Here is a 23,691-nt window from a genome sequence, read left to right as displayed (position 1 = left end):
GCCTCTAAAATGGTAGATTACAGCCTCATACCATCAGGAGGTTTAAAAAAATTATCATCATCATCATCATCGCCATCATCATTATTTTGCTTTGATATTGTTTCTACTTTCAAATAAAAATATTACATATGTTCGGAACATCAGAAAGACACATTTTTACAAGCTGAATTAAATACCTACAAGCTGCTTTCCTATTTTTGGTTATGCAAGTACCCATCAAGACACAAGCAAATAAATACAGGAATATAGATGCAGCAGACACAGACACACGAAGTGATGAAAAGCTCACATCCTTCCTCCTGCATTTGCTTGCTGTGGCTTGGGTTTATATTTCTTCATTTCTTAAGCACTTCTAACATTGAATCAGCTTTCTTTAGTCAAGAAAAGTAGCATGGAGAAGGTACTAATCCTCTTTGCACCCTCAAGCAGCTGATCTCTGGTCCACAGTGGCAGCTTTGAAGAAGCCAGAATCCCTTTGCCATTTACCCCCCAGCTGCAATCTCCCAGATGGCCCACTCCAACCCACGAAGAGCTGTTGCTGTCACCCCACCAGCCATTAGAGGAATCACATTCCCGAGGAAGAACATCAGTCTCTCACAGTCAGGCTGTTTGGGTTTTTATTAATTAAATATTCCACATAAAAAGTACTAAATAAATATATAGCTGCATCAGACACCAGTGTACCATACACACCCACTTGGAGAGCTCTGTGTATTTATACATGAAATATCATGGAAAGCTATTTACCAAATGCAAAGCAGGCTACGGAATGATTCAACTCTGTGGACTCGTTGCTCATCGCCAGGGTGCAGTCCACACAGCACACACACGCACGCACACACACACGCACGCTCACGCTCGCTCATTCCTGGGAAGACGGGTGTCCACGCTCCGTAACCTGGCTGCTTGGGAAATGTTCGTGTTAATGCCACAGACACACCGGGGAGGAGGCAGAGCTCCAAGGCGCACAGGATTAAATCCCACCAGGGTATTGCAAGCAGTTGCGTGGAAGAGGTTTCGTCTGCAGGGATCCACAGCCTGGGGTGGCAGGGGTGGGGAGGGAGGGTTTGCGGGGGCGGGCAGACAGCCTGGGGAGCTCAGCTGGGGTGCCTGGTCAGGAGTCAGAGCTAGGAGGGAGGCTGATGCTAGAGCACAAATCAGAAAATGTGTCAGGGTAAATAGGGGCGGATGTTTTTATGTCTTTAAGTTTTCTTCCCCCTCTCCACCATGGTCTCTAGATGATGAGGAAGGGGTTGAAAGTGAAGCCACGTGGCAGGGGGGTTGGAAGTAGATGATCTTTAAGGTCCCTTCCAACCCAAACCATTCTATGATTCTATGAAAAAGAAAAAAGGAATACTCGTTCTCTCTCCCTCTCTGTCTGTCTCTTCCCCACTGATCTCTGGAGGAAAGCCAGGCAGGGCTGGGAGTGGGCACAGAAGTAACAGTGGATAGATAAGGGTGTCCTCAGTAGTACCTGAGATGTGTTTATGGGTGGGCAGGAGTGGGGATGTGTAGGGCTGATGATCCCGCTCCTGCCTCTTCTCCCGTCAGACGTGGGGTGCAGGCATCCCCACAAGATGATCAAAGCGAGTCCTGGCTGGGGAAGAGCCGGTTGCAGACCCGGCTGATGATCTTTCCTGCTGCTCGAGCCCTACAGCATTCCTGCTGAAAATAGGCCAGGACAAGCTCTTCCCATCATGTTCCTCTGTCAGAAGAGGTGAGCTCCATCCCATGGAGAAATGGAGTGAGCAGGGACAGGATGGCCAGAGCAGTGTCTGAAAGTTGTGTTTGAGGAATGAGAGGGGGATACAAGGGTGCCTGTGCAGGGAAAAGAGGATCCCTCTCCTCTTTTGTCAATGTGAGTTGACATTGTCTCTTATGGAGGATTGACTCATTTGTCACCATGTGGCCCATTTCCAGTGTCTCTGCTGAAGGTCACTTAGTCTCTTTGCTCCCTGCGGAGCTGCTACATGGGACCTTTCCCACCAGTGTAGTCATGGTATGGGCTTGTTCGGGCCTTGGGCCGAGGAATGGAGAAATCATTCTGGGGTTCGATGGTCTGAAAAGGAAGTAAGAAAGTCTTTACCTTTCAATACTGGAAAGAAGTAATAGAATAGGGCTTAAAAAAACAAACAAACAGGAGAGAGACAAACTGTGGGATCAATGGGGCTGTGGAAGAGGATCCTGGCAGAACAAACCAGTAGTGGAGACGTGTCACCAGAGGACACATGGGGACGTGATATGAGCTACTAGACCTAGCTAGGCTGGGGTCTGAAGGAGCACTGGTGAATGGACATGGGGACACGTAGACTGTCCACTCTGGATCTGCACTGCAATTTCCAGTGACTGCTGGTAGGAATACATCCAGGGCACGAGCTGGGGAAAGGAGCACGATCTCCTGAGGAAAGGGCACAGTCTACTGCAGGAAATGTGATCAAAGAGAAGACTTCTTATGTGGTGTGAAAACCACAACCTCAGGCTTTGCCTTCGGCCCCTCTTACCTCCCCATGTCCCTGGACATGTTATGGCTCCCCCCCCCGTCAGCCACAGGCACCTCCATGAACACAGGTCATAGTATCGCCTGGCTCCATGCGAAGCACCTGCCTGCCACCACAGAATCTGCTCCAGGTCCATCTGTCTTTGCCCCTTCTCCTTCCCTTCCCGTCAGCACCTGAACAACAGCCTACATGTGGTGAAACGGGTGTAAAGGGGGCGTCAACTTACCTTCATCTGAAAGTGAGAGGAGTATGGGGAGTAGCTGAGGTCTCCTGAGTCACAAGACAAGAGGGGGGGAAAGTTAGTGAGTTAGCACGATACGGTAGCTTGGAAATACTACATAAAGGGAGACTCAAAGGGCCTGTGGCTACATTAGCAGCTGCCTTTAGGCTGATAAAACTATGCAATATACAGGCAGGAATGAGTTAAAATCCTTAGGTGGGTGACTTATTAAATATTTCCTTATGGAAGCAGGAATGAATGGTATTGTAAATAACAGGACACAGGTGGCCTTGGAGTTTAGACACCTCCTGTTGCCTCACAGTTAGTGTCATTATCATTGGCCAAATCCCTCCCACTTGCATGCACAAGACCCCCTCTGCAGTATTCCCTGGGAAAGGACTGTTTTTCTCAGATATTCTTTTACAAACCAGGAGGCCTAGCTCCAGGAGACAAATGTCATCTTAGTAGCAGATCCACAGGGAGCGCAGTCACACCTCCTACCTGTAGATTTGGGAAGCCTCAACTGATAAAACATTTTGCTTTGTCCAAGTAGGCATGAGGCTCATACAGAAAAATAAGACCTCCTTGCCTACTTTGTGGATGATAGTTCATTTTTAAATAGCTAATAAGAACCAGATCAGAACTGGAATAAATAATCTCCAAGGTATAACCTGGAGAGGTCTGAAGAGCTGGAGCATTGCTGAGAGACAAACAAAAAACTCCTGAGTTTTTACACAAACTTTCCAGACATAACAGAATTGTAAGGAGTTATGTCTCAGCCCTGACACCCAGTAAGTCTCCTACTCAGTCACTCCTCCTACACATCTTTGGCTTTTGCATCGGTCCTTACTCTTTTTCTTCTTGTCTGGAGATTCATTTGCACTTGCATTTCTGAAGTTTCTTCAGTCTGAAACTTTCCTACCTCTAAATTATTCATCATGTTCAAATCTGTTCTTGTAGCCCTCCTACCCCTTTTAGCTCATGAGTGGGGGATGTGTGCTGAGGGACAGTGAAGTCTTTTGCTTCATCATACCTTGCACAATTTCATCTTGGGTATAGGCACGGTTGTCCACTCCAGTTGTCTGCTTTAGGAACTTGGGTTGGCAGAAGTCATTTTCTGGAGGGTAGTCCTCCAGCTTCAGAGGGGCAGTGAGGAAACAAATTTCAGGGACAATATACATTATCAGGAAGATCCATCCATTGGATACCAGAGCAATGGCCACGACAGGATCATCCCACATATTCTGCTTTAAAACTGCGTTGCCTTTTGTGAGCATAGTGATCCACACCACCCAAATGGCAATGGAGAACAGGATAGTGACAAAGATGTGTGCCCCGTGCCTCTTCCAGTTTTTGTATGACCCACAGAATGTGAACATGGAAACCAAAAAGGTCAGAGCCATCAAGAAAAGCACGTAGATCAAAAGCATGACAAAGTCCTTGTTGGCCTTCTCAGGTTCTTTCAGAAATTCATCTCTCTGCTTTACTAGCTTGGTGACTAAGTATTCAATGTTGATCACAACTTGTACCAGGGCAAAGGAAACAATGAGGAGCAGCAACACCACCCAGGAGAAGGGCTTTCTTCCTCTCACTAGTTTGTTGAGGTTGCAGGCATGGGTGAGGAGGCATGAGAAGCAGAGAGCAAAGATGACTCCAAATAGGAAGAAGCGTGTCGGGAGAGTCCTGTCATTGGCTTTAATGATGAAGGCAAAAGTGAGACCAAAAATGCCAAGCGTGCCTAAGAGAAAGAAGAAATAGATGGAGATCATGTGCCGCTTGCTGTTGTCTTGGACTTTACAGATGAGAAAGAAGAGCGAGCAGATGAGGAAAATGGTGACGAGGACACCAGCTGCAGCCAGTGACTCCAGGACAATCCCCCAGGCCTCTTGGGTGTCACAGAGCCGGTAATAGTCAGCATGGATACTGCCGCAGCCTGGGGGAGCCGACGTGGCCATCCTCTTGCCTTCTTGAACAACCTCCTGGTGAAATGTTTCCCCAAAGCTGCAGAAGAAGAAAAGACACAGGCTGTTGTATCGACCACCTGGGTGCTGCCAGCAGAGGGGAAAGAGAAGCAGGACAGACCCACCATCCCCACCTCACTGGGCAAGGACACCACAGTGCTAAGGACATGGGGCTGTGGGAGCAGAGCCATCCCCTTGCTTGGTGTTGGCTCTCTATCGAGGGCAAGCCAAGCCCCCTAGCAGGAGGCAATTCACCTTGCATGTCCTCTGCACCCTGCCTGGGGTTGTGCAATGTCGTAAGAGCGTGGGGAGCAGGGAGAAGGTGAGGCGCTTTCGCAGGAATTCGCTTGGCGCCCTGCAGCACAGAGACTGAGCTGCCTTGTCACTTTTGTGATACGAGAGCAGCTGTTAGTCATAACACAGTTTACACTCTTTTGACAAGTTTGAACGATATCAGCGAGGTTCAGAGATGAGCAATGCAGAACAGGAAACTCATTACTCAGTTTCTTTTCCCTCTTTTTACTTTCTCTGAAACACTGTTGGCTTTAGTTTATGGGTATGAATGAAGGGGAACTTTAACTGCCTTTTACCCTGCAAAGAACTAACCAGCAGAGCTCTTCTCCCTCCAAATTAAATAACAAATACAGGCCACCAACCATGAGCCCTAAACTCATATTCCTCCTTCTTCATGGCAGCGTGGCAATAAGAACTGTCTCAAAGACCTCGGTCCCCTCCCCAGGATATTGCCTTGCACTGGCTGGAGACCTGACATGTCAGAGCTAACGCTGTTCATTGCACAAGAAATAACCAGCAGGTTACTGCTTGAGGAGTTCATGAGACAAGGGTGGACAAGGTCTCTAACGCACCCAGCGCATTCCTGCTGTCTCGTGGTGAGGAGTTCAGTGCTGTCTGAGTAAGCCTGGCTTAAGCCCGTCTCGCCAGGGGATAAGGGGGCTGTTTAGGTGAGACCTGCCCATCGTCGAGGGGAATTAAGTTGTCTGTTTCCTTGGAAGCCTGAAGCATGTGCAGAAACCACTGCACAAGGACGCTGGGCACTTTGTGGCCCGTTATGCAGGTGCTGGGTGAGTTTAGATCCCGGGGCCAGGTACTGCTTTCTAGGTACCAAATTGCTCAGTTAGGCTCAGGTCTCTAAAATGTATCAAAATAGGAGTTTAGATATAATATCAGCATAAAACATGGGGGAAGCGGGCCTTAATGGCGACTCACACTGGAAAAGCAAGAGCTTTCTGTTCTGATATATAAAGAAAAAAGTTAACCTTGCAAAATTTAGCCTTTAGTGCTCGCCATGCCATTTGACTTGATTTTCCCCCTCCAGAACAACATACTGCAGTTGTGAGGCTGGTTCTAAAACCCTTCCAACTGATTTTAGGGAGTGTAGGTGAGTCTTCAATAAGTGGCAGTTGATCTAATCAAGGGATGAACAAAGGGGGAAAATACCACTGACTCACTCTCAGCCTCACATTTGCCTCAATGTGACCTGCTTATAAACGGTGGAATATTTTTCCAGGTTTTAACCTCACTGTGTAGAAGGAGATGTGCAGCTCTTCAAAAAGCTGGCTACAATAAAATGCAAATTATTCAAATATGCAGGAACTCTGGACTCCCGTGGAGAGAATGGAATTAGTGAATAACACATGCAGGACTTTTCACAAACAATTGTTCACAAAATTTTGGGGATTTATGATCTCTTGCACAAGTAGCTGAGAGTTAACTGGGCATTTGCGAGCAATAAATAATTAACCTTTCTGAAAATCTGGAGTGCAAATTCTGCAATTTTATCCACAGACATTTACTGTCGATCTTATTAGTTTATGTGTTCACAGCTCTGGCAGATACAGATTGGTGCCCACTATAAGGGCTGGTGGAGAGCCCAGAGAGGTGAGAACCCAGGGCAGCTCAGAGCACACCGGCAACTTTGTGTCCTGACTGGTGCTTACAGCAAGGGGTATTTGCCACAGTCAGCTGCCACGGCCCTTGGAACAAATAAGATGGAAAGAACCTCGCCGTGTTGGAGAACTGTGCCATTTGCACCAATTTTTACTCCAATTTTTACTTTTTTTCCAGGGTAGATGTCCTATGAGGCATGAAGAGTCTCTGCCCGGTCTCCTGGGTGAGCACTGTCCCCCAGAAGCCGAATCTGCTCATCCAGCCCCTACAGAAGTCTCTGGGATTTCCAAGGGGCTCTGCAGTCTGTGCAAGGGCGCCTGTGCTGTGGTAACTTCACAGCTCACCCCAAATCACCGTTCTCGCTTCAGTGCTGAGTTTTCTCCCTCCAGCCTGAGCCTCCTCTCTCATTGATACCTGTGCATAAAATACACCCATCCAGCCACAAATCTCAAATAATTTCCCCGGAAAGTCTGCTGTAACGCCCCCAGCTCCAGCTGGCAATCCCAATGTTCGAGTCAAGGATGGGAGGCATTCTGTTCGCCGTGGCACCCCATGTCCCTGCTCTCCCACCCCCACAGCCTGCACGCCACGTGGTCCCGCACACCATCCTGCCCCAGACACAGAAGGCAGGTCTGCCCTGGATCCTGGAGGACATTGCCTTGAATTACCTTTTCGAGTCTCAGGGCACCGGTAACGCCGTCACCTCCGCCGCTTCTGCAACCCCGGCCGAGCAGCAGCAGCCCAGTTCTCGCCCTCCTTGGGAGCTTTAACAGCTGGAGGGCTGGGGAGGTGTGGCTGAGCACGCCTATTCCAGTTCCACCGCCTCTCCTCCCTCCTCTCGGACAGGACACGGCTATGAAAATATATGGGGGGGTGTGTGTGTGTGTCCCCCGCCAGGAAATGAAGTAAGGCCTCCCTGACGTCAGCGGGGCACTCACCTCTGCACCGGGGTGGAGATGGAGCCGCTGCCTGTCCCAGCCCTGGGAGCGGACCGAACGCTGCTCAGCCAAGCACCAGATAAGGTGCTCAGCCAAGCGCCAGATAAGGTGCTCCCCTGTCTGGCTCTTGGCACCCATGGGTGGGGACCGTGGCTATCAATAGCAGTGCGTCCCCTCCCTGCTTCCAAGCCTTTTGTCTCTTTTGAATGCTTTTATTGCCAGATAACTGCTCGGAAGGTGGGAGAGGAGGAGGCTGTGGGATGCAAATGGACCCAGGGCTCCTGGAGGGAGAACGGCTGCCAGCCCGGCTCCAGACACGGTTTCCTCGGGGCTCTTTTTGCTGGGTGCTGAGTCTGTGCTGAGGGGACAGGTCTGCTCCGCTCATCCCTTCCACCTGTGCCAGTGAGAGCCATGGGATCCTTTCCTGAAAAGGGCACTTTGCCTTTCCTGGTGTCCCGCTCAGCCCAGCCCTGCTCTCCGAAGGTGCAGTTCTGTCTGCTCGCGAGCACTGAGTCACTTTGTCCAAATTGCTGGCCCAAATGGTTAATGAATGAAGGCCATGACAAATTCCCCCTTGTTCTACATTGTGCCTCTGGCCTGACACACCTATCGGCGCAATCCCATCCAAAGCCCTGGGTATCTCCAACATGTTCATGACTTCATCTGTTGTTTTAAATATTACTCACTGGGAGTATTTTATTATTCTGATTAAGGAATTGGCATCAGGGCCTACCCACACTAAGCACTCGGTCCCTACACACAGCCCCATAACCTGGAAATCCCTCCCACCCTGTGGAGGTTGTGCTTCTTCCCAAAACTGGAGGAGCAGCTGTATGTGCCTGTGCTGAAGTTTAACTGCCCATGGTTGTCTCATCTGCATTAATTTTGTCTGTTTGTTTTAGGGTCCCTGGTTTATTTCTGGGTGCTGATCTCTTTTGACTGTCACATGTGGAGACAGCCACAAAACGCATCCAAGAGTCCTCTCCTGCACATTCCCTAGAAGTCCACGAGGGCCTCCAGGGACGAGTGGCTCACCAAGTGAAAGGCAATGCTCGGTCCAGTCACTGCGGGGTGGGCCATGCTGAGCCCTAGGACAGTCCCTCATGTTCTTCCTACTTTCATTTCAGCATAAAATCCTGAGGCTTCTTAGGAAAGGACATGCCAGGTTTCTTTGCATGAAATTAACCTTAACTTTAAAGTAGGTCCAGGGCATAAGGAACCAGCGAAGGAGGCAGCAGTTGTCAAAAATGAGAGTAGGAAAGAAGGAGTGATGGAGAGGACTTTAGCATCAGCTCAGAGGGACCCAACCTGTCTAGGAAGACATTCCAGGAAGGTTTCAAAGGTCACCGGTCATTGTCAGCCCATTTGCATCTTGTCAGAGCACATTATCAACTGCCAGCCATTTGCCTACATTTACACAGACACAGAAAAACCCATGGAAGACAGCACATCAAATTATATCAGGGGGAAAAAAGAAGAAAAGGTAAGAAGAGTAACAGTGATGTTTTACAGAATGACTGAGAAATCCCTGAGAGTCAGTCATCAAACACACCCTGTACTTTCAAAAGGCTAATAAATGGGCCTATGTTTAAAAAAAACATCTCAAGTGACTTAGGAGTCCAAGTGCTGCTGACTCATGGTAGGTAGCCTGAGAAATGGTGCCCACGGCCCTCATGCTGTGCCAAGGAGGATGGAGAAGCATTGCTGGGCTACATGGGCGAGTACAAACGGCACAACGATCACATCAGAAAGGTGAGATGACTGTCACCTTGCTTTAGGGATGGGATGCAATTTGGAGATAAAGGCACCTATATTTAGCTGTTAGATGTTTAGATGGTTATTACCTAAATGTGAGCTGGGTGTCTCAGCTCCCAAACAGCCAAAGGACTAGCCCGGCTGATTGGATGCAGATGCCTATTTCTGTGTGGACTGAAATGCTCCTAGGTGTGGTTGGCTGGATTGCCTGGGACCTCACCTTAGTTGCTTGCACATAGGCATATAGTGTCGTTTGAGATGCGACAGGGTATCCTGCTCAGCTTCCAGGGTCCACTCCAGGAGCAGATGGGTCTCCCATACTTCTTGTATCAGATCTGGCAGTCCTGTGCAGATGTTTTGGATACCCTCAGGCATCTCAAATCACCTTTGTAAGGGCAAATGGATTGAGCGCTGGATCTCCACTGGCTATTTCAGAGGTGAGATGCCCAGCTTATATGTAGGTACCTAGATGTAGATGTCCACCAGATGGTCTTCATTCAATCGACAAATAGTCCATTGAAGGTACTGTAGCTCAGCCACCTGTAGCTCAGCCACCTGTAACTCAGTCATCAGCACAGGGATGGCATACAGGACACAAGAGCTGTGGGAAACTACGCTTGTGGAGCATCATCTCACACTGAGTAACCCAAGGGATCTCAAATGGTCCTAAGCACCAGTCTGTGGGCAATTAAATTAACTCCTATGTGTCTACAGACCAGACTTCATCAGAGGCAGTCATCCGGATTCCCACCATAGTTGGTGGAAAGAGGCACCTCCATGGGAGTTTCAGTTGACCTGCTTCATGACAAACCAAATCACACCTGAGAGCATCTGTTCTCTCCAGCAGAGGTGAAGGGAGACAAGACAATGAATTCAGATGCAGATCTTTACACTTGTCAGCTGAACTACATAGCAAGTCTGCAAAATCATTTCAATGCAATCCAGTAGCAAAATACTGGTAACGTTGGAAGTTCCTTTGGGTGGGAGGCTGTTGGTAGCAAAACAGCTTGCTTTGGCCATACCGCAGCCCTCGGAAAGCAAGCCGGCTGCTGGTGAATGGGAAGGAGCGGTGGCTACAGCTGACAAGGAGAGGCAGGAATGGCAGCAGGGACCGATCCCTTCGGGCAGCAGGCACCCACACCTCCCCTTCCAGTCTGGGGGCAGCAGGACCAGGCGGAGGAGGAAGGCTGGCTTATCCCTCTGTGGTGGCTCTGCTCCTTTCCCTTTCTGGCCCTGCTCCCTCCTGTGGGGTGCCGATGCCCAATGCTGCCTGCGGTGCCCTGGGCCAGCCCTGCTCCACCAGCTTCGGTGTCACGGGGCTGAGCTGCCAGCAAAGGGCTGAGCACTGCAGCCGCTCTAAGCTCAGCCAGGTCTCTGGGAGAGAGCATGACTGGGAGGTTCAGGAACTGAGTTAGTATCTTTTATTAAGCCAAGTCATAAAGCAAGTAGATGCCTGGGGAGAATCGGTGCTTGGCGCTCTGGAATGTGTCTAAATAACATGTTTATTTTTGGTCGCTGATGTTGGCTGCGTCGTAAATATGCTTGTGTCATTCCTTCTGCTTAGCTACCTGTGCAGTACATTGACAACTCAAGAACAGCATCGTTCCCTGAAAAAATCCCTGCTGGCAGCACTTATCACAGTCATACTGAGCTAACATTACAGCAGTCTCCACCCTGTCCTGCCCCGCCCATTTTCTTCGTCTTTAAATCAGTTCAGGTATAAACATTACGACACCCTTGGAAACAGCCTGGCAGTGAGGTGACTGGTCTTCAGGTCAGACAGCCAGCTTGGAGCACCTCTGCCTTAGACAGGAGCGAAGACAGGGACAAGGGGTGACACTTCTGGAAAGGGACACGTGGCACCTCCGCATAACACTGGGTTTTTTCCATTTTTCTTGAGGGTCTTATCCCTGAATCCCCTGTCCTCTGGCTCTGAAAGCATATATGCAAGGATTACCAAAACCCCCATCGAAGAGTCACACCCTTTTCCTTTGGAAATGAAAAGTGTGGCACCAAAAAGTAAATGTTTTCTAAAAAAATTGTAAAAGAAACCCATACTGGTGTCCTTCAGAGCTGTCACTTGTCTCGGTAGCCATCCGCTCTTCCAGACTGCGTGCTCTGCTCCCAGCCATTTTCAGTCTCAGGAGCAAAATAAAAATTTCCAGTGCATAACAGTGATGTGCTGCTTTGCCAGAGAGTGTTGATTTCTGCCTCCTCTCAAAGAAGCTTCCTTCTTTAAATTAGTAGGTTTTGGCCAACCCCTTTCTCTTCCTGGCTCCTGAATACCCAGATTCCAGGTACAGGGCATTCATTTACTAGGAGGGGAAGAGATTTGGGCAAGAAAAGGGCAAGAAGACTTGTTAAAATATTGAAATCAGTGCTACTGAGTACGTCCTATAAACAGAGACTTTCAAACGTGTGAATTATCTGCCAGAGCATCACTAATTGGTGAGAAGACACTGCTTCTGGAAAAGTAATGGAAATGGACTGTTTGGCCCTCCACTAGGAACATAATGCTCTGCTGTGCTGCAGACAGGATCACTTCTTTATGCAATCCCAGGTACGGCCAGCCTAGTACCTGGAAACCAAGGTGGGGGGGGGGTGGCTCCTGGAGCACCTGATGAAACTGTGCCAAGTTCATGCCTTAGACTTGCTCCTATCCCACAGAGGCAGGTGTCACACGGTCTTTCGTACTCCACAAGTGTGGAAACTGGAGCAAGAACAGGCAGAAATAAGTGGAGAGCAGCTAAGAGCACCCGTGGCTGTGATCACTTTGGCTAGGAAGAGCCTTTTCATACAACATAACTGGTACTCTTGAAGGCTGTGAGCAAGTTAAAAAAAAAAAGTAATTAGATTTATCACCTCCTTTAGGACTTTCAACAGTATGCTGATAAACATTTTATTCACGCCAGCTGATGTAGTTTCCTGGAGGTATCCTGTGCCCAGCCACTTACCAGAGCAGCTAAGAAGGCTCCAGTCCTCACTTACAGCACTCATCTGCTTTTGTGCTGATGTGTTCCCAAAGCAGCAAGTTGCACTAATATGGACGAGTGTAGACAGACATTTGGGGAGAAGTGCATAAAACTCAGGAAACAAAGGATTTGAAAACATACCACCTGGTGAGGATGTTGCCTGATACCCCCAGAAAGGAAGACATGCCAAGGGAGATCCAGGAGAACTTGCATTTTCTCTCTCCCAGAAAGGATGATCCCAAGGCTGGGGAAATAAGTTAGGAGAGAGGGAATGCTGCATCTTTAGCTGGTGAAGCCTGACAGAGAGACTCTCAGCAAAGCACTCCAAGAGGAGTCAGCCTTTGCTTTCCTTGTGTGCTAGTCCTTGATTTGGTACCCTTGCCTGGCCCCTAATGGTGTTCCCTTCAGTATCCCTTCCCCACTGTGCCTGGAGTAGTTTTCCCTTTTCCCTCCTTTTTCCACTCCACACCGCGGGGTTGAGATGACTGGCTGGGATTCTCGCTGGGAGAGGATTAGGCCCTCTCTTGCACGGGTGGCTGTTGGCAATAGATGTTCTGAGGCAGCCAGCCTGCCCTGGAGCCTGAGGCTGACTTCTCCCGCCAGCAGTGCCTGGGGTAAGAGGCTCTGCTTCCCTGCAAGAAGCATTCCTGGGAATCAGGTTGCACACAAAAACTCCCTGCTCAACGATACAGAAAATTCTGCTTTACTGCTCCTGGATCAAACACCACCGCAATGACACAAAGCAAAGCTGAGATGCAGCATAAATCACTCCTCCCTTTTTGACTTCATCAGAAAAAAAAAAAAGCGTTGATAGATTTTCTTTTATTAGTTATCAACATGCTTCCTTCTGGTACAGATCTGTGTCCCCACACAGCCAGCATAAATGCTGGCATAGACTCAATATTGTCTGTCCTGGCTAAATTATCAAAAATGCGATTGTATTTACATGTTTAATCCTAATCAGACACATCCTATTGAGCGATATGGCTGTGCACAAATCTGCTATTGACTGCAGAACCATGGCCTGGGATCACCCAGCAGTTTTGGTCAGTGTGTGTTATCCAACCAAAGCTAATCATTAATCAACGCTTTGATTTTTCTTGAAGGAAATGGGCAGCAAGGGAGAAAAATATAAGAAACAATTGTAAGGTAAGGTCAAGTGATTGAATTCACAGCCTGTTGCTCCTGAACGTTTTCTTGCAGTTTAGAGCAGGTCCCCAGGGCAGGCAGTTCTTGATATCTGGGTGCCACAAATACCGGTGTCACCCCTTGCAGCTGGAGAGCTGCTCAGGAGCCATGTAGGTCCCTGGGAATCCCAGTCAGGCTTCAGGGAAATATAGCCAAGGAACATGATAACACACAAGGCTTAGGCTCTAGCCCTGATGAAGAATGTCTTACTGCAGCCCCGGGAGAAGGAGCTTCTCTTCTGTGCAATTTCATCTTCTGGGGTGTCAGGTGCTTGGCAGTAAAGCCCAGGCAGGTGGAGGTTGGGGCTTCTAGCATTGGCCTGCTCCATAGACGCAGCCATTTCCCAGCAGTCATGGGCATTGCAGTCTGCAGGTCCCTGTGATTTGAGGGGAGGTGGTTTGCATTCCTCTGTTCTTGAACTGGAGACTGCTGAAAGTGTCATGCCAGTGCTGACCTGGCAAAAATGACAGTGAGTTTTAGTTGCCAGATTATACATATAAATGGTTTATAAAGCCAGTTCCTCAGTTCTGCTTGCTAGTTCACCCTAGGTAAAGTTTGTTGCTTGACCATGGTTATATAGGACGACAAAACTCCTCAGGTGCCTTTCAGGGCAGCTCAAGGACTCCTATGTCAGCAATCATGAGGGGACCCCTAGCTCAACGCATACTGCAGTCCTTCCCCAGCTCAGCGTGTGTGTGCCAAAAAGGCTGATGCAGCCTTGCAAGTGCTCAGAGAGATGGGATGGGAGTAAAACAGAATGTGCATTTCATCAAGGCAGGGCTAGGGCCATGCTTTCAGCATGGACAATATGCCTTTTCACTCAAATCCTGAAGACTGCCCTCTCTTTAGCAACACGGGATCCAGGGGAATTGCTCTGCAGACAGCAACAACCTGGAAGCAGTTGGTTTCTGGCAGTGGTAGATGGCGTGCCCTGGGAGCCTGGAGGTCTGGTGCTCCTCAGGCATGCACAGGCAGCAGTGGGTCTCATCGTCTCAGGGGGAGTGCAGGTGGTAGCCCAGGACCATTATGCTAGGTGGAGGTTATGGAGCTGGTTGGGCAACAGAGCTTGGTATCCTCCATTTAAAAAGCCAGCAGATTTCTGGGCACCTGGCACAAGACAAGGCATGTAGGCCTTCTTCCACCACTTCTTCCATCATGTCGTACATTAATGGGAGTGGGTTGCTCTTCTAACTTTGAGGACAGCACAGGCACATAAGTATCCCCAGATACCGCCTCACTAGAGGCCCAGGACTGCAGTTCAGCTCTTCACTTCTGCCTCCAAAATCCTTTATTGAATGATTCTCCTGGTGCAACATTTGCCAGGAGTGATCAACAGTTGCATCAACATGAAGGTCTTTTGAATTTCATCCTGTCCTACCTGCTAATCACAACTGGTGCTCTATGAGATCTCCAACTTCCTAGTATCATCACTGACATTAAGCTCCCTGAGGGACATAGCAGTGTTCATCTGGTGCATGCCTGCTGCATCTGGTAGTTAAGCAGCATAAAAATCTATGACATAATGACACACATTCGAGTAGCCACACTTAGGGAAAACGAGGGGGAAACAGTTCTCTATTCTATCGGCTTAACTAAAGCAGAAATTTCAGTGGGTGTGTTTAAGAGGCCTGATAGCATTCCTGCTCCATCTGCTTGCGTCTGTAAAACGATGCCCCTTCTCTGCAGTTTCTACCTAATCTCGGTGGGCGCACAACCACACACAAACATGTGTACTTTTGCACAAGCACGCACACACAACAGCCCGTCCACACCCAGCCTCCCACGCTTTTGCCTCTGTTGTTGCAATATCTATTAAAACTAGATAAAAATGCAGGACTTGCAAGGTGTTAGGATGCTGTTGGTGGAAGCGGTAATCAGGCAGGTTGAGAGAGAGAGAGAAAGAGCGAGCACGATCCCAAGCCAGGAGCACCACTGAAAATAGTTTTCCGTGGAAAATTCACTGCAGGATGTTTAGCATGTGCTGCACTACGATAGGATCCTCTGCTTGCTTTGTGAAGCCAGACCTGAAAGATTTGCGTGCTTTAAATGCTGTCTAGTTTAGTGGCTGCACTTTGTAAAGATGAAGCACTTGAGGCCATAGATTTGAATCCTATCCAGAGATATTAAGTACTTGAAAGCTGAAGACCTAATGTAATCCATTTCATTATTCTCCCTTTAATTCTATCATGATAAAGAGTGGAAATCTCAAAGGGAGAGCTGACTGGACAATGCAGTCTGTGCATAAAATTCCTACTCTTAACTGTTTTGAGTCTTCTGATAAATGCAAAGAAAAAAAACCAACCTTGTTCAAATACACAGTCTTAAACACACTGTCGCGCACATACAGATGAACACATGCACATGCTCTTCCTCACTCCTTTAACCAAAAATCCATCATTCCATAGAAAGTTCAAACGGAAATTTTTGCTGATGATTCAGAGCAGCTGGCAGGACTCAAAGTGTCTCTTGATCCGCGGCTGGGATAGTTTCTCTGTCTCTCCTCACGCCTCCATTTTAACTCCTCTCCTGATTTCAGATAAGCCTGTGGGGATGTGCCATCTCACTTGACGGTCACTAAAGATATTGTAAACTCCCTGTGTTTGCAGGGATCTAAACAAGCAGCAATGCTGGGCTGGGTTAGAAAAGAGCATTACACTGCTGAATCCGAAGTAGAAGCTTCTGTACTCCAGGCGCTTCCAGCCTGGATGCTGTGCCTGGGGCTGGGAGGAGGCAAGGTCTGGACTAGACAGAAAATACAGCCTGTTGCCAAGTCTCTGGCCTTGATTATTTTTCTTCCAATCTTCTTGACAACCCAGGAGCTCCCCTAAGCCAGGGGGAAGAACATCTGTGCGCAGCCGTTGTTAGTAGCCAAATGGAGAGAACTTAGCTGGGAGGAAGGAGCTTCTGGCTTGCAGTATGGAGAGAAAGAGAGCATATACTTCAATTTGGACCAGTAATATCAACCTAAGGAACCCCTTTCTGGCCCTGCTGTGCTCCTTTCCTCCCATTTAACAGGCCCCTGGGTGGAAAGGATGAGCAAGCTCTCCCATGGGAGCCCCTGGGCTTCCTGCTGCTCTCCAGACTCAGCAGCCCTGGCTGTTTTCCTCAGTATACAAAAGTGACACCCCCTAAGTGACAGCCATAGCCCAGGGAAGGGTTTAGTGAAGGTTTATTTGCCAATTAACCTCTTCAGAAATGCAGACGCAGCTTCAGCTAATGGCATGAGCAAACCAGGGAAGTGGCAGAGATGAGGGACTGCTCTTGGTGTGTGCATGGTATGGCAAAGGGAAGCTTCAGCCTCCCTGCAGCAGCTTCTTCCCCTTTTCCAGGGTCGTTGCATTGCCCAGTATCCCTTCTTTGTTCATTATTAGCAAACTGCCATAACAGACATTCATTTGCAGTAACAAAATACGAACTGACACATGAGCAGCTGTCCTGAAAAGGCTGTAAAGTGCTTTTTCCAGGAATCCCTGGCTGCAGATGAGACCTTACCCCAGGGTAAAACCCAGCAGCTGTTGGTCACCAGACAGTGCTGCTGAATTTCAGCAAGCACATGATACTCCATCGCCAGGACCTGCAGGGAGATTCATTTAACCAGGCAGAAAATTCATTGCCTTTGTGCTTACATTTCAAAAAGCAAAAGTAATCACTATAAATTTTGGCTCTGACCTTCTCCCTGGCACACAACATGTCCCATCGTGCGTGAGATAAGATAAGGTATATTCTTGGGGAAAAAAAAGAAAGAAAAAGCCTATGCTGTATGTGAATGAAGAGATCCCACATATGCTATGGATTTTAGCAATATTATTGCCGACTCCAAGGGCTTTAGGAAGTTACAGGGCCATGATGTACACAGGGGTGAAGTTACCATGAAATCTTAAATTACATGGGGTTAATTCTGGCTTTTCCTCAGCCAGAACTGAACTCACACAGTAGATCTGAAGCTGTGTTGAACTGGAACCGAACTAAACCAACTTCAGTTCTTACCTGACAACCCAAATAAGAACTAAATCCAACCTATAATGATTCATCTGGCTGATCAGAGCGTGTTTTTACTAGAGGTAAAGGCAAAGAAAAGTGGCAATCCACGTACATCATTCTGCCAAACAAAACACATTCTGGATGTATTACATGACAGTCTGGCTTCTTTAGCAAACACAGCATCTGTGGCAGTCCTGTTCCAATTAAAGAAATGTCTGCTATTACATAACAGTTGATAATCCCCAATCTCCGGAGTGGTTAATCTAGATGTACACATGGTTAAAACCTCTGCTGGCCAATTGAAATCTGACTTTTTCTAACTACTCATTTATAATCATCAGACAGAGAAATGACACTGTTGAGTCTGTTACTGGTTAGGACATATCCTGACCTTCCAGGACAGCACAAAGTTTTGATAGGTTTGCTCTAAATCCAACCATCCTTCTCTTTACTCATCAAAGGGTTTTAAGACTAATATGATTAATGAGTTTAAAGAAGTTGTTGAATATAAATGAACCATCTCTTCCTAACAAGCAGTCCTACATTATTAAGCAACGAGAGACTTGCCCCAGAGACCCCAGCAGGATTTCCATTGCTTTTTACCATTTATCTCACCGCTTTGTGTCTTCTAGAGCATCTGTGAACACAGACCCCAGTCAACCCCTGAATGGCTGAGTTGGGATACGCCTGCAGGTGTGCAGTGGAAGGACCTCTGCTTGCATAGGGGTCATAGGAGCTTCCTCTGGCAAGAGGCTTCAAAGCAAAGAGGTGTCTCCTAAAACGCTATCAAGATGGGGAGAGCTATGTGGGAACTGCTGAGGCAGCTCACATCTCCCCCGCACCCTGAAAAACACAAAGAAAGCAGTGCTGGAAGCAACCAGCTTGGGCAGGCACCTGTCCATCAGTGGGGAGAAGAGCCTGCAGGACCACACTGCAGTGCAGCATGAACAGCAAAGCAAAGAACCAGCCCTGGGGCAGTTTAGGGACCTGGTTGCAGGCTGCTTGGTGGGACAAGGCTGGGGAGAAGTGAGCAGGGGAGAGTGCAGAAGGTGCTTAGAAAGGGGGATGCACATGTGAGACCACCTTGCTGAAGGCAGGGAGTCAGATAGGTAGGAATGGCTGAAGGTGGGGGGAGAAGATGGGAAGTCCAAAAAAAAAAAAAAAAAGCACCAAATAATGGAGGCTTAATAATGCAACACATTCTAGGGCATGCTGAGGAAATCTTGCTCAGGGAGGATCTCAGCAGAACTCAGCAGGCCTGTCCCAGGTGCAGGAGCAAAGCACAGGGTTGCCAGTTAATTATGTGAAGGGAGGCCTTGGCTGATGCTTCCAAAGGAATAAGTCAATCCACCCGGAGAGGCCTGAAGGCAGGGAGGGTGGCTGCACCCAGGCATTTGTGGGCGGAGGGGCTCCCCTACCCCAGGCCACGCGGGGAGATTCCCTCAGCCACAGGAGAGGTGGCTCCCCAGCTGCATGCCCCTGCAGGCACCACCGCCCCAAGATCTCCCTCACTTGAACGCTTCCAGGGGTTAGTGGTGTCCCTTGGTCAGCTTTATCTGATCAAATGATGGGAGTGGACTGGGTAATGATGCAAGCCTGCAGACAAGTGCAGGAGAGCAGAAAGATGTGAACTCTGCCTATCTGGGCAGCGAGATTTTGCTGACATGCTGAGAAGGCAGAATAACCTGCTCTGGTGTACCAGCACAGCCTTGCGTGTCAGACATGACATATATGACAGAAGCCCCTGGCTTCTGCCACGGGGCTCAGCCCATTGCCAGCTTCAGTCACAGAGAAAAGCCTTCCAGCTGAAGCAGGTGCTGGGGCACGGCACAGGCTCACAAGCTGCTTCCTTCTATCCAGGATTCATTTTAAGGCTCAGCATGGCTTCCAGCACAAAGTTACCTTACTTTAGCAAAACAGGCAGAAGTTTACATATTTGTCCTTGCCTCTGAGAAGGCCAGGGAGATGAGCATCCAGATCACAGAAGCCACTTCAAGGCAAGGTCACCCAGCCATGATTGGCTTCAGATCTCTACTTGTCAAAGTCTTTCCCCACCAAGAGAGAATACAGCTCCATGCAACTCATCATACAGCTTCCCCCACACCAGTCCTCATCTTTATCCCTACATCTTCACGTGTCAATAACTACTGCACAGACCTTTCCACAGACTTCAGCATATTTTTGGATGTTAACCCACAAGCTCTTTGAGGCAGAAAAGCAACTCCCCCGTGCATTTTCTGTGCTACCTGGGTAAATTGGTAATACGTGGTCCTGTACATCTCAGGTGATCGGGGAAGCAAAGGGCTGACATGGCTCACAAAGCTGAGCACTTCCACCAGGAGGCTGTCCCTGCTCAAGCAGGAGAGGCTAAAGAACGTGGCAAAGGGGGAGAGCTCTCAAAGTTTTTTATCCGTGTGTCCTGCTTGGCACAGGATAAGCAAACATTGCTGCTTCAGGGGCTCTCCCTTTCCAGGAAAGAACAGAGCAATTAGCTTTCCAAAGGGCTTGTTGTGTTTAAAAAAAAAAAAAAAAGAGAAAGAAAAGAAAGAAAGCCTTATTTGCTATGTGTGTAAGATACAAAGATAAAGACACTCACCAAAGATTTCATTGATACTATGCCCTCCAGCAAGCCGTCTTCCCATTGCAGGTTTATCAACAACAGAAGGCTAACGGGTCCCTGTACTAGCCACATCATCTTCTACATCTGCTGCTTCTACTGAATTCAAGAGCGCCACAACTGTCTGCTATAGGATTTTCAAAGGAACACAGCAGTCACATACTCAAAAACAGCTCATGCAAACGCAAGACCAAGACTAGGGACAGCAAATCCAGCAATTCCCCTTCCCTCAGCTTAACACAACCCTGGTGGAAAGGGAGAGTCCTCACTAATCACAAAGAGCTGCTCATCAGCCAGACCAAGTAGCAGCATCTGACCTGTGAAAGCAGCGCCGGCATTTTCAAAGAGGGGAGGTAGCCTGGCAGTCGGAGGATGGATCTTCAAAAAAGTCACCCTCTGAAATAGATAAAGGCAGCGCAACTGGCATAAAAGAAGTCATATCTGAGTGGGAGCCTTGAAAGGACTGAAGAGTCACAAAACACTAGCATGCTTTGCGAGGAAGGGCTCTCTTAAACTCAGCTGAGATGAGCAAACCTGGCTGCAGCCAGCCAGCTGAACGCCAGAAGAAGCGAGACTATCTCTAAATTTTATTTTAGAGAGAGCAGACTAGCAAATCCATTTCGGACATTTCTTCCATAGATCTTTTATAAACACATGTCACTATGTTATCTACTTCGGAGAGCATAGCCAATACTTCATTTGCATTTTTTAAAGTTCGCGTTTTTATCTAACCTTTTCTTGAAAACTGGAAAGGTGACTCCAAAATTCCTAGTTAACACTAAAGCCATCCTCACCAACACATGGAGAGAGCCTAAGCTAAGATACACATATGAGTTGAGTGTATCCAATGGAAAATAGTCCATAGCTCTGCAGAATTGTGCCTAGGCTCTGTCAAAGAAGTCTATTAGGCTGTATGCTTCATATTGTTGATTGTGTTTGGAGAAGACCAGTCCTTAACAACCAAAGAGAGCCTCTGGCATTCATAAAGATAAAGATTTAACACACCTGTAAGCGTGCACATGAGCAGCAGTAATAAGAAATCACTCACTAGTGGCAAATTTCTCATTCTGAATACATATTGAGGGAGAAGTAGTATTACTTTCCTGCTGATGATACATCAAGCACAGAAGCTGGCAAGGACAGATCAGGCTGGGTATCTCCCGTTATAAATTCCCTTCAACTCAGCTAAAATAAAGATGACCAAGTATATCCAATTACATGCTTGACTGGGGTACCTTAAGTTCTGTTGCTTTAAATAAAATTGAACGAGCCTCCACGCATTGTCTCCCAGGCTTGCTCCAGGGATCCTTTGCCCCCTTACATTGCTACTGCAGGAAAGAAGGTGCTTTTTTGACTCCAACTCTCATTCTGCAAAAAATGTTTTTTTCCTACATCAAAGCCAAGAAATTTAATTTTTTAGCCCTGTTCATGGGATGGAGCAGATGTAGAAGAAAAATTACACAAAGGAATTATTTTCTTCTGAAAAGCCAGCATTGTCCAAGCCATTCAACCTTATCATGCAACACTTCTCTACCTCACACAGATGACTTGCAGAGCAAGTTTTGCTATTTGCCTTTCTTTACACAGAGATGCACTTGTGGGTGAAAATCTTGAGGAGGATTAAAGGGGACTTAGATCAGCCCAAATGGGAAACACGTGCCAAAAAACCTGCCTTCCTTGACAATAGCAAAATAGGGAGGCAGAATTGATGGAAAGAAGTAGTCACTGTGAGAGGCCTGTCAACAGGGTTCTTTTTCTGCCTTTGCTAGGATTTGAATGAAAGACAAAACATTTCTGCACAGAAAGCCCCCATTGCATTTCCCTTTCCTCAGGAACTCTTAGCAATCACCAAGCCCAAGGGAAGGCAGGAACTTTTATCAGAGTCCTATCCCTATTTTAGGGAGAGGCAACAGAGAGCAGCCTGTACATCTCTGCAATTATGAGGATCCTCCAGCAGAGAAGGCAAAGATAAAAATAGTCATCTTCCCTTTGGGCACGCAAAATTACCCAGTGTTAACCTCCAGTAAACACAGCTTCAGGTTTCTAGATGCTGCAAAAGTGCTGACCCAGCTCCAAGGGCATCCACCCCTCCCTGAAGACCTACAGTGTCAACAGCTGAAGACTGCACAGTGCCACTGTCTCCTCTTGCACAACTGGGCATGACCTTGGCACAGTCCAACACGCATCCTACCATGAAACATGACATATACTGGATTAGAGAAAGTACTATTATCATCATTACAAGTTTTCATATCTGAAGCGTTCTCAGGAAGAGATACAGCACTGGAGGCATGGCTGTATTCATCCCTGTGCCAGAAAGCAAGCAACTATTCCCATTTCTTAGGTGCCAGAGGAATGAAACATCCTTAGCTCTCCCTTTTAAAATACTGTTATTCAGAAGGAGCTTTCATAGTCTGACCGGGGAAAAAAGCCACCTGAAGACTAAGAAAGTGTCCTGTAACTTTTTTTTTTTTTGGGGGGGGGGGGGGGGGGGAAGCTCAGGAGTTAACCACAAAGCTTGGAATTCTGTCAGAAACCCATATTTGGATTCTCCATGATTACACAGTGATAGTTCCCCCCACCCCCCAAATCTACTGGTAAGCGCATAAGCAAGAGCAGTAAGAATTCAGAATGACTACATGGACTACTACTGGCACCAAAGCTGGATTTTTACAGCATTCGCTCTGCAACATTTACAAGAATTAATTGCTCACTTGAATGTTTACAGAAGCTCCTTACATGCCATTGCAAGGAAACCACAAATTCATATTTATGTAACATCAAAATGCTTGATACACGCCTGTGTCTTTCGCAGGTCATGCAATTGATTTCATTCCTTCTTAAGTACTTCCAAGGGCTTTTATAAGTATGCTGGATATTTTCCTTCTTCACTGCTTGGCTAAAGTGGGAATGTTTACTAATTTCAGTCCTGCTTTGTAAACTAAGGCCCTCAAGATTCCAAATCACTTTGTACTCAGAGTTCCCTCCTAAATGGAGTCTCTTCTCAGCTCAAGTTAATGGTCTTGCTAGAAAGTCATCATATGTAACTCTTCCCCCTTGGTCATCACTACTTTTTTTTTTTTTTTGGAAGGTGGGCTGCCAGGTCCTCAGAACAGGCTGTGTTCCTCATGATTATTTTAAGCACACTTACGCTCAGGCTGCCACCACAGAAAACACCCAGGATTCCCCATCCTGGTTCCCAGCTGTGCTTTTCTGCCCACATGTTCCCTTGCAGTGCCTGGGCAGCAGGTGCATGGCACTGGGGAACCGAGATAGCCAAATCCATTTCAGACAGGTCGGTTCATCACAGGACCTGCTCTGGACCACTGTGTGGTTGCAGGGACTGCTACTTTTTGCAGCGATCCTCACTTATCACACTGACATCAATGTTTAATTTTACTCCTCCCCTCCAAAGGATTGTTCCACTTCTGCTAGCTCTGGAACACTTAAATGAAAGACACTATAACCCCATTTTTTACTGACCAAGATAGTCACCTATGCAGTATTAAAAAATCAAAACTCTAAAGCATTATTTAAAATATGTATTACAAGTATATAAACAATCACCTTCTCATTATGGACTTGGGCAGTGCAGAATTGTTTCAAACTGCAAACATCCCCCCGAACATCTTTCAGGAACACAGCTTTTGTTG

At 47.6% G+C, this 23,691-nt stretch overlaps 1 protein-coding gene across 1 annotated transcript; it reads right to left on the bottom strand.

Moving 5' to 3' along the window:
• Window positions 1–603: 603 nt before the first annotated feature.
• Window positions 604–7,418, bottom strand: LOC141737741 (retinoic acid-induced protein 3-like). The gene is made up of 4 exons (XM_074572692.1): window positions 7,256–7,418; window positions 3,752–4,719; window positions 2,725–2,768; window positions 604–2,059 (listed from the first exon to the last, which is right to left on the bottom strand). The coding sequence occupies exons 2-4, from the start codon at window positions 4,671–4,673 to the stop codon at window positions 1,967–1,969; spliced, it is 1,059 nt and encodes a 352-aa protein (XP_074428793.1). The 5' UTR covers window positions 4,674–4,719; window positions 7,256–7,418; the 3' UTR covers window positions 604–1,966.
• Between the last annotated feature and the right edge of the window lie 16,273 nt (window positions 7,419–23,691).

This window comes from Larus michahellis, chromosome 1 (genome assembly GCF_964199755.1).
Source record: "Larus michahellis chromosome 1, bLarMic1.1, whole genome shotgun sequence".
Classification (NCBI taxonomy): domain Eukaryota; kingdom Metazoa; phylum Chordata; class Aves; order Charadriiformes; family Laridae; genus Larus; species Larus michahellis.
The sequence above is the reverse complement of the archived record's forward strand: the minus strand, read 5'-3'. Positions and strand labels throughout refer to the sequence as shown.

What these genes read in the sequence shown, in the direction of transcription:
- LOC141737741 (XM_074572692.1), bottom strand. Translation starts at nt 4,673, where the DNA reads ATGGCCACGTCGGCTCCCCCAGGCTGCGGCAGTATCCATGCTGACTAT. An exon ending in CCAAGATGAAATTGTGCAAG is followed by an intron (nt 2,769 to 3,751) that starts GTATGATGAAGC and finishes CTTGTGACTCAG; the next exon opens with GAGACCTCAGCTACTCCCCA. An exon ending in CCTCTCACTTTCAGATGAAG is followed by an intron (nt 2,060 to 2,724) that starts GTAAGTTGACGC and finishes CTTCCTTTTCAG; the next exon opens with ACCATCGAACCCCAGAATGA.